Raw genomic sequence first — 12,752 nt, 5'->3', positions numbered from 1 at the left:
AGGATTGCAGCGGGAAAGCAAAGGTGAGGTGTTTTCCTGTGTGTGTGTGTGTGTGTGTGTGTGTGTGTGTGTGTGTGAGAGAGAGAGAGAGAGAGAGAGAGAGAGAGAGAGAGGCTAGCACTGGGGCAGCAGGGCGCATCTGCGCTGCACGGTAGTGCGCACCTGGATGGGCTGGAGTGCGGGTCCCAGCGCGTAGCTCCCGGTCCTGGTGCCACTTGGGGGCGGTTTGGGTGGGAATGAGACCACGAGTGTCCCCGGCCTGAGTGCGGGACTGTGGACCGTGAGTGCTGGGACCGACGTGGCTGCACAGCGCATGCCGTGAGTGTGGCGTGCGCCCTTGTCCAGGCTCCGTCCCCCAGCCCAGCGTCCAGGTGGTGGGTGCGACGGGGACAACTTCCCTACCGGCCGCCTTTAAAAGGGTCGGAAGGGAGGAGGGCAAGCTAGCGGCGGGGGTGGGGGCACTGCCGGGGCTCCTGTGGGCGTGCACCGGAGATCCGAGCCTGTGAGGACAGCTGGCAGAGCAAAGAGGGGCTTCTCTCTGTGGCTCCTCTCCTGGCCTGGCCGACGTGTCCCTGATGGTCGTGGGCCCCTTCCCTGGCGCTCAGGCCGACAGGGCAGCCTTCTCTGCCGCCTCTTCGCAGACAGACCCTGGGGGCTCTAGCATGACCATCTTCGGTCTCCCCCCTCCCTCCCTCCTTGTCCCCCTGGAAACAGCAGGGGGTCCTTTAGGAAACCCGTGGGTCTGAGGGTCAGCGCGGGGAGGGGAGAGGAAGGGATGGCCAGGCGGATGATTTTCCGAGCGCCGGAACCAACCGGGCTGTCCCTAGACGCGCCTCTCCCTCAGCCCTTCGGCCAGCGCCGCCTGCTCTTCCTGGGCGCCCTAGCGGGGCAGGGCAGCACGCACTTGGCACTTGGTGATAGTCTCTCCTCCTGTGAGGCTCAGGCCCCAGCCGAACGGGGATCCACTGGGTTTAACAGGCCCGAGGGACAGGGGTGGGGCTGAATGAAGAAACGATATTGGTGAGAAAGGAAAAACTGAAGCACAGTAGAATTGGGGGTCACACACACACACACACACACACACACACACACACGCACGCTGGTCTCCATCCCACTGGCCAGTTCCTAGGCTGGTAACCACAGCCCCCCTGGGAAGGGGAGGAGAGGCCCGAGACCAATCTAACCTCCTCCCCAGCAGAGCCAGGACTCGTGTCAGAGGAAAGCAACAGCCAGCCATTTCCAGTGCCTCACGACTCAGGCTGGAGACATCCAAAAGCACAAAATCAAACTTCCTGTGCATTTCAGTGAAGCACAATGCCCGGCACGGCCTGCCTGGCCCTGGACTCCACCTTCAGTGACGCAGACGTCACTCGGAGGCCGCAGGCAGTGACTTTACTGTCGATGAAGTGAGAGTCACTGTGATTTAAACTCATGTCTTCTTTGAAGGAGCCCCCCCCCTCCGGGCTGGCTCCCCAGCTCACCATCTCTGCCACCTCTCCAAGCTCTGAACCCTGCCCATTGCTCTCTCTCACAGGCGGAGAAAGGCTACTTCTCAGCCTATTTCAGAAAAAACAAAAACAAAAAACTTCCCCCATACTGAGTGAGACTCCACCCAAAAAGGCAGCCAGGGCTGGAGAGCAGCACCCCCTCCCGCGCATGTCTGCACCATCAGCACCCCTGTCCCAAAGCACCAGGCAGTCTGCAACCCAGAGGTCTTCAGTGTGACCCAGACATCGGAGTGTGACCTGGCACGGGACACAGACGGGACCCTGGAAATGCTAGTGATTAATTACGCTCCAATGCCGGCCGCGTACACAGGTGTCTGGGCCTGTAGAATTAAAATACCTGACAAGTAGAAATGACAGTGGAGATAACCCACGTTTATCTAGGGATAGAAAAATGGGTTCTTCACCGCTTCTGTTTTTAATAGCTGCCAACTGATGCTTTTGACCCAATGAAGACACTAAATCCAAGGTGGTCCCCCCAAGTACTTTGCAGAACGGTCAGCCGCGAAGCCCAGATCACAGTGTATAGAGAGCTGTGTGGTAGCGAAATCAGCACAGAACAGAGAAGCAAGGGACCTGGATTGTACAGCGAGTCAGAGGCAGAAGTGGACAAGGGCCCCCAACTACTTGTGGCTGGCTAAGTCCCCTTTGACTCATCAGGAGTCTCTCCAAGCATAAACGAGTCAGCTTTTTCTTAAGTCTATATTTTTTTATTTCACCGAGGAAGGGAGAGGAGAGATAGAAACATCAATGATGAGACAGAATCACTGATCAGCTGCCTCCTGCACGTCCCACAACCCAGGCATGTGCCCTGACCGGGAATGGCTCAGTAACCTCCTGGTTCGTAGGTCGACGCTCAGCCACTGAGTCACGCCAGCAGGGCAAAGAAATCTTCAGTCTTCACTCAGGCAGGAAATTGCCCTGCTCAGTGGAAATGTGTCCACCAAGTGAACTATTCCCCTTAGTGCTAAACAATACCATCCTTTTACCACCTCCCCTCCCTCTTCAGATACTCAAGACCCACATCAAGCATTCCCCTTACGAAGGCCCCTTGGAAGCCCCCAGGAGCAGAAGGCATTCTTCAGTCCTCTGTTCCTGTCTCAATTCAGGTCTCACCCTGTATGAGTTGGCTTCTTTCCCCGTCTCCCCTCCTAAATTATCACCTCCTAGAGGCACCAGCCATGTCTTGTTCAATCCTGGTGTCCAGAATAAAGAAGCCCCCGGTGATGGTTTTTGAATGACTGCGGGTAGATCCTTTAATTATGTGATGAGCTATTGTTTTATACCTTAGGCCAAGCCAATGGTTACATTTTCTCAGCTTGGAGAGGGAAAAGAGGAGTAAAAGTGCAGAAGATGTGGGTATCCTGTGTTCAAATCCCAACCCCAACCGATTATGGGAGCAAGTCACTTAAACTCTCGAAGTCTCAGTTTCCTCATCTGTAGAATGGAACAAATAGCCCCACCTCCAAGGGTGGTTGGGAAGATCAAGAGGGTGTGAACGAGCTACATCAGTGTTTGGAACCTTCTCTTCAAGTCTGAGAATGAACCTGGCTCCTGTTTTTTGGCAAATTCTCTGGGGTAAGAGAAGACAAGCATTCTGGAACATTCCATGGAGGGACTTTAGGAAAGAGTTCTCCTAGGCATATGGAGCTCAAGTACAGGGTATTGGAGAAACAAAAATAAACTAAAGCATACATTTTTAAAATAAAAGCAAGCCAGATATTTAACACTTAAGACTATACATTGGTTCATGATGGAGGCAGATTTCAATACATTAGAGATAAATGAGATGGTAGAGGGAAAATGGGGGGAAAGATAACAGTTATAGAGCTCTGATTATAAGCCCAGCACAATGCTAGGCGTTTTCACATACATTTCATCATTTAACCTTCATGGCACCCCCATTTTAACAAATGAGAGTTCGAGCAGTTAAGTACAGGGCAGGGGTCACATGGGCTCCGTGGTGGAACCCTGCTTTGTTTCACCTCCAAAGTCTGGGATTTTTCCACACTGGGTTTTCAGAATGGAAAAACTCCAAATAAGTCGGCAGGTCCACGTAGATTTCCTCGTAGGAAAAGGCCAAGAACGCCAGTGTCTGACCTCTCTGCCTTCTCCCACTTTGGACTTTTCTTAGGGATCAAAGTACATTTTTTTGCAGCCACAGTCATCCCCCACATGTGCGTCACCAAAGATGACAAGATAAACTATGATGGCTTAACCCGAACTCTTCGTCACTATTGGAAAAACTCAAACATTCTGCACACCGATGAGACTGCGCTGGTAGCTCTACGTTGATGTGGAAAGATAATGCGCCGTTCAGCTGAAGGGTGTGTCTGCGAGGGTAACCCAGAACTTGGGAAGCTGGTGAGAGTTTATGTGGCCTCTGACTGATGAGCCAATCTTCCTTTTTCCCCTGCAGATGTCACAGTGGACCCTTTGCCTCCAGGACCCATTAAGGTGAGAACAAGATCTCTGGCTGGTTGGGACGAGCCGAAGACTGCAAGGCAGCCATGGATATGGCCTATGACCTACTCAACGGCAGCCAACCACTGCTTTCCTCTCAATTCGACCTCAACGGCTCAGTGGCGGCAGCCAACAGCTCGAACCAGACAGAGCCATACTATGACCTGACCAGCAATGCAGTCCTCACGTTCATCTATTTCGTGGTCTGCATCGTTGGCTTGTGTGGCAACACGCTGGTCATTTACGTCATCCTCCGCTATGCCAAGATGAAGACCATCACCAACATTTACATCCTCAACCTGGCCATCGCGGATGAGCTCTTCATGCTGGGTCTGCCCTTCCTGGCCATGCAGGTGGCTCTGGTCCACTGGCCCTTTGGCAAGGCCATCTGCCGGGTGGTCATGACTGTGGATGGCATCAATCAGTTCACCAGCATCTTCTGCTTGACGGTCATGAGCATCGACCGGTACCTGGCTGTCGTCCACCCCATCAAGTCGGCCAAGTGGAGGAGACCCCGGACGGCCAAGATGATCAATGTGGCCGTCTGGGGACTCTCTTTGCTGGTCATCTTGCCCATCATGATCTATGCGGGGCTTCGGAGCAACCAGTGGGGAAAGAGCAGCTGCACCATTAACTGGCCAGGTGAATCTGGGGCGTGGTACACAGGGTTCATTATCTACGCCTTCATCCTGGGGTTCCTGGTGCCCCTCACCATCATTTGTCTTTGCTACCTGTTCATCATCATCAAGGTGAAGTCCTCGGGAATCCGCGTGGGCTCCTCCAAGAGGAAAAAGTCGGAGAAGAAGGTCACCCGGATGGTGTCCATCGTGGTGGCCGTCTTCATTTTCTGCTGGCTCCCTTTCTACATATTCAATGTCTCCTCCGTCTCCGTGGCCATCAATCCCACGCCGGCCCTCAAAGGCATGTTTGACTTCGTTGTGATCCTCACCTATGCCAACAGCTGTGCCAATCCCATCCTGTACGCCTTCCTGTCTGACAACTTCAAGAAGAGCTTCCAGAACGTCCTCTGCTTGGTCAAGGTGAGCGGCACAGACGATGGGGAACGGAGTGACAGTAAGCAGGACAAATCCCGACTGAATGAGGCCACGGAGACCCAGAGAACCCTCCTCAATGGAGACCTCCAGACCAGTATCTGAACCGCCCGAAAAATAAATGTATGGCCAAGCTCTGCCCACTGGCGCTGGGCTCCCTCCCCCCACCCACTTCCTTCCTGCCGCCCATCACACCTGGCTTCTAGAATAGGGAATTGTTCAGCATGAGTCCAATTCAGAGAACAGTGCTTGAGTCAGCCTGTCTGAATGAATGATTTGCATTAAATTGATTGACTCCCTCTTAAAGGGAACATTTCAATGCAAACAGACAATTCAAAGTCTAGAAAAGATATGAGCAGGCCTTTGAAATGTGGAAGCTCAACAAAGATAGAAAACTGTATCTGTGTGTTTGTGTGTTTGAGACCCAAAATGTAATCTTGTGTTCTCACATTTATACCTGTATATTCCCATCTGGTTCCTGTACAATCTTGACCTGTATTTCCTGTGTTCATATACGCGAGTAGCAAATCCACACGTGTACAGTACAGATGGACACTTACTACAACCTGGAACCCGCAGCCATGGACTATCTATGAAGCCAATAAAGTTTAAGCGTCAGGGATCTCGCTGGCTTGGGTGGTGTGTTCACATGACCATATGTTTTTATTAAAAGTTACAAAGGAAGATATTTTTGTATTCTTGTTCTTAAATGGCTCCTTAAGCTTCCAGCCTCACAAAACTTACCCTGCCCGTGGGCAATTGCTTCATTCATTTCCTATGTATTAGATCCAAGTAAGAAGGGAAAGGGAGATGGTATCTGAGGACCCAAAACATAAATTCATATGTTTCTTCCTCTTAGATATAATCAAAGAATTATTCATTGACCCAAAAGGACTTCAATGATTATGGTCATCAGGCACTGAATTTATAGACAAGGCCTGCTTTGTTATAAGATTGCATTTTTTTCTTGTCAAATCGTTTACATTTTTCCTTTTTTAAAAAAATATGCTTTTATTGCTTTTTAGAGAGAGAGGAAGGAAAGGGATAGAGAGATAGAAACATGGATAAGAGAGGAACATCATCAATCCGCTGCCTCCTGCACGCCCTCTTCTGGTGATCAAGCTACAATCCAGGCATGTGCCCTGACAGGGAATCGAACCCGCGCCTCTTGGTTCCTGGGTCAATGCTCAACCACTGAGCCGCATTGGCTGGCGCTGATGTTTTTCTTAGGGAGCCAAGGAAAAGGAGGGGTGGGGATCACTAACATGAAAGGCAACAAATAGACTATAATTCTTATGGGGAAACGATTTTAGTCTCTCCACCATGAAAACAAACGAATAAGAATGAAACAAGACCACATCTTTATGAGAAACCAAGAAATTGTGGGGTTTGTTTGTTGCTGTTTTTATGCCGGATGTGGCTTCCTAATAAAAGAAAATAGAAATGCAATTCACCATCTCCTCCAAGGAGTTTTTTTAGGAACGCGATACGAAGCTGGGCACAGGAAATCTCAGTGCCGGCGAAAGGCTTGAAGACACTGTTTCCCAGACAGGAACCCAGGCGCCAGTCAACTAACAGGCAGCATTGCAGGTGCGAGGGCTGGAGGGAGCCCATCCTCACAGGTATGGCCATGCCCCCTCCTCACCCACCGCCCCCACAAAAAGCATCTGGCCTTCACTGTCACAGACTCAGCTAGTCCTCAAAGCACTGCATAGGCACTTCGCACTATCAGTGGCTTTTTTTGGGGGGTGGGGAGGGGAGGTTGAAATTGTCGCTGGGCTCATGTACCAGTGACAAGAAATGAAACAATGCCCACTTCATGGGCTGGTCCCAATTGCCAGGGTGTGAAGAAACATACAGTTGGGTGTTTGTCACGACTCCATCATCTCGGGGCTTCTATGAACCCCTCCCTCGTGGAGCCGCACGCCCAGATGGCACCCCAGGTAAAAAGGAGCCGTCCTCTCCCCGCCAGGGCTGCTTGGCTGTGAGGGTGACAGAGAACCCCTCTGTGGCCACAGCTGCTCACGGGCCGCCTCCGTTCCAGCTTCCACATTACTCACACCACCTCCTTCCCAGAAGTACTCGCTGTGGCCTGGAAAAACATGTTCACTAAGACTTATGAGAGATAAATCCGTGTAAAAATAAAAAGAGATCATTATGAGATGAGACTACAGGGGGAACTCGTTACATAAATTTCATGCAGTAAAATCCCACACCGTTGCTGAAGGAAAGCCAGCGACAAGTTCAGCTCAGGATCCCCAGTCCTAAGCCTGTTCCAGGGCGGGGGCGGGAAGGGCTGGGCTGCTTAAAGATCGAGTTGCCCTGTCCTTCGAGAAAAGCCTGTTGAGTGAGCATCAGGCCCACTTAGAAGAAATCTGCAATGGCTTCCCACCCTGGCCACTCCCGTTACTCGATGCCTGGGGCCTCCAGTGGCCTAAGCAGTGAGAAGGTCTCTTTGCAGTGACAGTCCCTGGACAGAGAAAGGGGGCGCACTATGGACCCCCAAGTAAGACTGGGTCAGCCCTGGAACAGAAGGAGACACAGGTGCCCCAGGTCCTGACAACAAAGAGATTACAAAGTGGCCAGTAGGGGGGGCCTGAGGGGAAACTGCCGTCTCAAAAGGGGAAGACCCGTGCTCAACTCCACAGGACTCCCTGCGACATCACCAGGTACCGCCTCGCCTCGGAGCAGCGGACCACTCCTGGGCCATGCCCCCTGCCTGGCAGGTGGTGGCCGGACCTGGGAGGGTTCCTGTCCCCAGGTGAGGCCATATGGTCAGTACTGAGTGAGCTGGCATTTTTTCTCATGGGTATGATTTTCTAACAAGAAACCCAAATGGTTCTCGTAGGACATAACACAGGCTTGGTTGCTTTTTTAACGTTAATCAGCATCCCATTCAGGAGAACGGGCCGGATGTCTAAATCTCTCAAGTTATCCTTCATCTGCACCGCAGCTGGTGCCCTCAAACACATGCACACAAGATGCAAGGCACACGTGTGAGGCAACAGAGCCCATGTTTGATTTCAGAGAAGGGAGAGGGAGAGGGAGAGAGAGAGAGAGAGAAACATCAATGATGAGAGAGCATCATTGATTGGCTGCCTCTTGCACTCCCCACACCGGGGATGGAGCCCGAAACCCGGGCATGTGCCCCGACCAGGAATGGAGCCGTGACCTCCTGGTTCATAGGTCGATGCTCAACCACTGAGCCTTGCTAGCTGGATTCGATCTATCTTTCATATCTACAGTTAACATTTGCAATTTAAAACAATGCCTTCTCTTTGTGAGAAGTCCACAGTGAAAAGGGACACTTGGTTTTCGTAAAGTCTGGATGGGAACCGACGGTGAAGGACACAGCCGGCCCGCAGAGGCCCAGGGTCCTGCGGGGGTGATCCAGAGCCAGGCCTCCCTCTCTCCCTCCGCCCCTCCCCCCTGCGGGTCCCTGCGCGGCTCGGGGAGAGGCTCCCAGCTGGAACAGGCCGCTCAGGAAGCCTGGCTCCCGGGGCTGCAGGAGGAAATCAGCCGCCAGCCACACAGAGAGGCGCCCCAGCAGCCGCCCAGCTCGCCTGCTCCTGGTGAACCAAGTGCTAGTGGACAAGTCACTCCCAGAGCCGTTCAGAAGCCTCTTCCCCGGGAAAAGGCTCCAGTGAGTGTCCAGGGGCCTGAGACCCGGCCCGGCTGGAAAGGTCAGATGCGCGTGTGCACAGGTGTCTTTTGGAACCCTGTTTAGAGACAGTTTAATGTGCACAGTGCATTTTTTGCTAAAGAACACTCACTCGTGATTTCATAGCCTCCTCATCACTTTCCGGCTGTCAGTCACCGATAAATAGCAGCGGGTTTTTACAAACAGTACATCAATCATTATCCAAGGAGACTGAAAACTCCCTTCTCTCTCCCATGGCATTTCACCCGCCCCCCACGCCCACCCCTGCCCCTTTCTGAAGGTGGTGGGGGTCATGGCATGGGCGCCTTCGGGCGCTCTGCCCCCCACCTCTGAAGGCTTGGCGGAGTCGTCTTTCTCCTCCCATGCCCCGTGGACACCAGGAAGCCTGGGACATCCAGTAAAAGCCGTCAGCAGCCCCAGCTGCAAAAACAGTGTCAATTACGTGACGTGATGGATGGCTTTAATATGTCAGGAATAGGTGTGCACATAACTCGATGTTCCTGTTATTCTCACGGTACTTGTTAACACGGCATTCCTGCATGTCCCGCGCTTAGGCAACAATCGCTAAAACTGCTTTTGCTTTCAAATAAGCTGCAACTGACTTTGAGTCTGTTTGCTTCTCTGTCAGCCATTGTACCTTTGCTGTTCTAATTGACTGTATATACTTGGAAGCAAAAAGCAAACATTTCTTTTCAGTGACTTTTTCCTTTTGCAAATGTCCTGTTTTATAAACCACCTTCACATGAAACCCTACACTCCATGGGAGGGACTCAGACTAAGGCCTGCTCCTTAGGCCCGCTACTCAAACTCACCTGTGAAAAGACCCCTCGTGTTCGGGAAAATGGGAGAGTCTGAGGTGACATAACCCACACTTTCCAGGTTTCCTAAAACACTGGCCTGGAAACTTAAGAATTTTACGATTTGTTTTAAAATCTAAGCCCCACGAAATGTCTTCTAGATGTCTTAGCAATCACTGGTTTGGTAGCAAAAATAATAATAATAAGCTTGCTCCTCTCTCGGGTCCTCATTTCCAAGATGACCAAGAAAAGAAGGAATAACGGTCGTGCCAAAAAATGCCGAGGCCATGTGCAGCCTATTCGTTGCACCAACTGCGCCGGGTGCGTGCCCAAGGACAAGGCCGTTAAGAAGTTTGTCATTCGAAACACAGTGGAGGCTGCAGCCATTCGGGACATCTCCGAAGCGAGTGTCTTCGACGCCTATGTGCTTCCCAAGCTGTATGTGAAGCTGCATTGCTGTGTGAGCTGTGCCATTCACAGAAAGGGAGTCAGGAATCGTTCTCGTGAAGCCCGGAAGGACCGAACCCCCCCACCCCGATTCAGACCTGCGGGTGCTGCCCCACGACCTCCACCAAAGCCCATGGAAGGAGCTGAGTCTTTAAAGAGTGAAGAAAAGTTCTCTGGGGGGGGGGGGAAATAAATGGAAATTGTATTTCAATAATAATAATAATAAGCTTAAGAACTGACAACCACTGGTGAGTTCCATTTTGTCCACAAACCGATTTTTTAAAATTTATCTCTTTATTAAAAATATTTTTGTATTGAGTTCAGAGAAGGGACAGGGAGAGAGAAATAGAAACATCAATGATGAGAGTCATTGATCGGCTGCCTCCTGCACACCCCTTACTGGGGACTGAGCCCGCACATGCCCTGACCTGGAATCAAACCGTGACCTTCTCGTTCATAGGTCAACACTCAACCATGAGCCCAACCGGCTAGGGTCGCAGCCTGATTTTTAACGGCCCTGTCTGATTTCTTCCCGCTTTTGTAACCTTGATCAAATAGCACAGCTAAGTCACTGTAAAGCAAACGACGAAACAGGTGCTCTGAAAATGCCACAGAGACCTGCCAGGTCTGGCTGACAGCAAAACCGGTCAGAGAAAAATGTCAAGAGTTTTGAAATTAGGTCAAAGAAAACAGCTATTTTTTAAAATCATCTTCTCATTTTCCTTTCACTCAAAATCAAAACATAACAGAAATGTCCAACTGCTTAAAATGGAGTCTTAACCACAAACTCGACTGCTAAAATCCAAAAAGAGAATTAATTCGCACACTGTTTGAGTGCTCAGGGTGTCCCAAGCTGCTGGAAGCACTTTATACATGCATCCTCTCATTCCAATTCCCACAGGACCTCTATGAAGGAAGTACCGTTGTGATTCCCATTCTACAGATGAGTAAACTGAGGCTGATGGATCATACATGTGTCTCTTGCCAAGAACCCACACCTTTGCTACATAGCACTTTTTAAAAAAAATGTTTTTATTGATTTTAGAGAGAGAAAGGGGAAGGGTTAGAGAGATAGAAACACTGATGAGAGAGAAACATCATCCATCAGTTGCCTCCTGCACACGCCCCACAGGGGATTGAGCCCGCAACCTGGGCATGTGCCCTGACCTGGAACTGAACTGTCAGCCTTTTGGTTCCTGGGTTGATGCTCAACCGCTGAGCTACACTGGCTGGGCCAGAACCATTGGCTTTCAATCGAATGTCTTTCGTATCCTCCTGAGCATCCAGCACAGGACTGGTTAACATATTAAGGACTCAGTCACACGCCAGTCAAGGACATGAAGTTTGGAGTGTGAGCTTCGTGATCACCTCTGTCAGTCAAGGTGTTGACTGACGCCCAGGTCCCCTCCATCAGCTGTGACGCCTGCCTGGCTATTTGTTGAAGGCAGAGGCTCAGGGTATCTGCAAACAGGTAAGTCAAATAGCCACCACCTTTTTCTGCAAATGTCATCTCCAGTGGACACAGGCTGATAAACACTGCCATAAAGATAAGCTGTCAAGACAACTGGGTCAGCCTCTCTATCCCATCGGCATCTCGGCCAAGAGCAAACACCAAATGTCTGAATCCCACCGGGCAGCAATGTGGAATTCAACCTTCTGTCCAGCCCCTCTGTCCACTCCTTCAGGGACACCACCTGCCCTTTACCAGGTCGAATCTCCTTTTTCTTCACTCTCTGTTCACTTGCTGTCTGATTCCTCTCCTTTTCTTTTTTTCTTCCTTTCTGCTTTCTCCCTTTCCATTTCTCCAGCTCAGGAGAGTTCCATTTCCTCTTTTCCTGTCCCTAGGTCACTCTGCCTTTCCCCGTGTTAGCGATGCCCCGTCCTCATTCCACCCTCACACTATGAGAACACAGGCCTCCCTCCGGTATCGTCGGGGCACAGGGATAGGATTCAGCAGGTTCACGGTGCAGCGTGAACAGTGAGGCGCCGTGAGCGCAGCCGCCTGATCGGAAACCAGGCATTGCAACGATTGTGGTGGGACTGGGAACTGTCCTCCTGTGGTCAGTATTCCAACGGTTAGGCAACTGCTGGCCAAAGACCCCTTGGCCCTTCCTGGCTCGTCTTTTGAGCCGCGACTCTGTGATTGTGTGACATGAACGCATGACACCATTCACTCACTTTGCAAATATTTGTGGAATCACTGAGTTTGGGAACCAAGGTCTGTGGGGCCCTTTTCCAGATGCTAGACTGCATTTTGCATAAAGAAAAGAGAGCAGGTGGTGTCTGCAAAAAAAAAAAAAAAAAATCTGTGAAAAACCCTTCTAATTTCAGGCATCATGCTGGTGTGGGTTTTCTATTTCTATTAAAAAGTAAGGAGAAGCCTAGCCCCTCAATGTTCAGAATGAGAGAAGAGTTCCAATGGGCCCAGAAAAAAATAGTAAGAATGTCAGAATATGTCTCCACGTTTGAAAGGCAGCCCTCCAGCATGCAGACACTCGTCTACCAGGCATGGCCATCCCATGTGCCCTCTGCCCCCAGGCCCCTGGAGAGCCACCCCAGTTTGAGTCCCCAAACTGCCATACTACCATACCTTTATATATATATACTAGAGGCCCGGTGCATGAAATTCATGCACTGGGGGATGGGGTTGTCCCTTACCCCAGCCTGCACCCTCTCCAATCTGAGACCCCTCGAGGGATGTCCGACTGGGATTGGGCCTAAACGGGCAGTCGGACATCCCTCTCACAATCCGGGACTGCTGGCTCCCAACCACTCGCTTGCCTGCCTTCCTGATTGCCCCTAACCGCTTCTGCCTGCCAGCCTGATC

General features: G+C 51.1%; 2 protein-coding genes across 3 annotated transcripts in view; both read left to right on the top strand.

Moving 5' to 3' along the window:
* Positions 1-6,009, top strand: SSTR2 (somatostatin receptor 2). 2 transcript variants are annotated; one of them, XM_005861800.2, is made up of 2 exons: positions 1-23; positions 3,925-6,009. In XM_005861800.2, exon 2 carries the CDS (start codon positions 4,016-4,018, stop codon positions 5,123-5,125), a length of 1,110 nt encoding a protein of 369 aa, XP_005861862.1. In that variant the 5' UTR covers positions 1-23; positions 3,925-4,015; the 3' UTR covers positions 5,126-6,009. The 2 variants fall into 2 exon arrangements, with proteins under 2 accessions (XP_005861862.1, XP_014391580.1); XM_014536094.1 differs by lacking the exon at positions 1-23 and adding an exon at positions 3,429-3,832.
* Positions 1-10,136, top strand: part of LOC102263278 (40S ribosomal protein S26) — an 11,510-nt gene extending 1,374 nt beyond the window's left edge. The window contains exons 2-3 of the mRNA XM_005861955.2: positions 3,770-3,773; positions 9,713-10,136. Of these exons, the coding sequence (XP_005862017.1) occupies positions 9,717-10,118 (402 nt within the window). The 5' untranslated portion in view covers positions 3,770-3,773; positions 9,713-9,716 and the 3' untranslated portion in view covers positions 10,119-10,136. The remainder of the gene's footprint in view (positions 1-3,769; positions 3,774-9,712) is intronic.
* The last annotated feature ends 2,616 nt before the right edge of the window (positions 10,137-12,752 follow it).

Source organism: Myotis brandtii, unplaced genomic scaffold (assembly GCF_000412655.1).
Source record: "Myotis brandtii unplaced genomic scaffold, ASM41265v1 scaffold157, whole genome shotgun sequence".
NCBI classification, from domain to species: domain Eukaryota; kingdom Metazoa; phylum Chordata; class Mammalia; order Chiroptera; family Vespertilionidae; genus Myotis; species Myotis brandtii.
Note: the sequence above shows the minus strand (reverse complement) of the source record. Positions and strands in the feature narration are given on the sequence as shown.

Excerpts from the sequence above, each read along its gene's own strand:
- SSTR2 (XM_005861800.2), top strand. The coding sequence starts at position 4,016 with ATGGATATGGCCTATGACCTACTCAACGGCAGCCAACCACTGCTTTCC.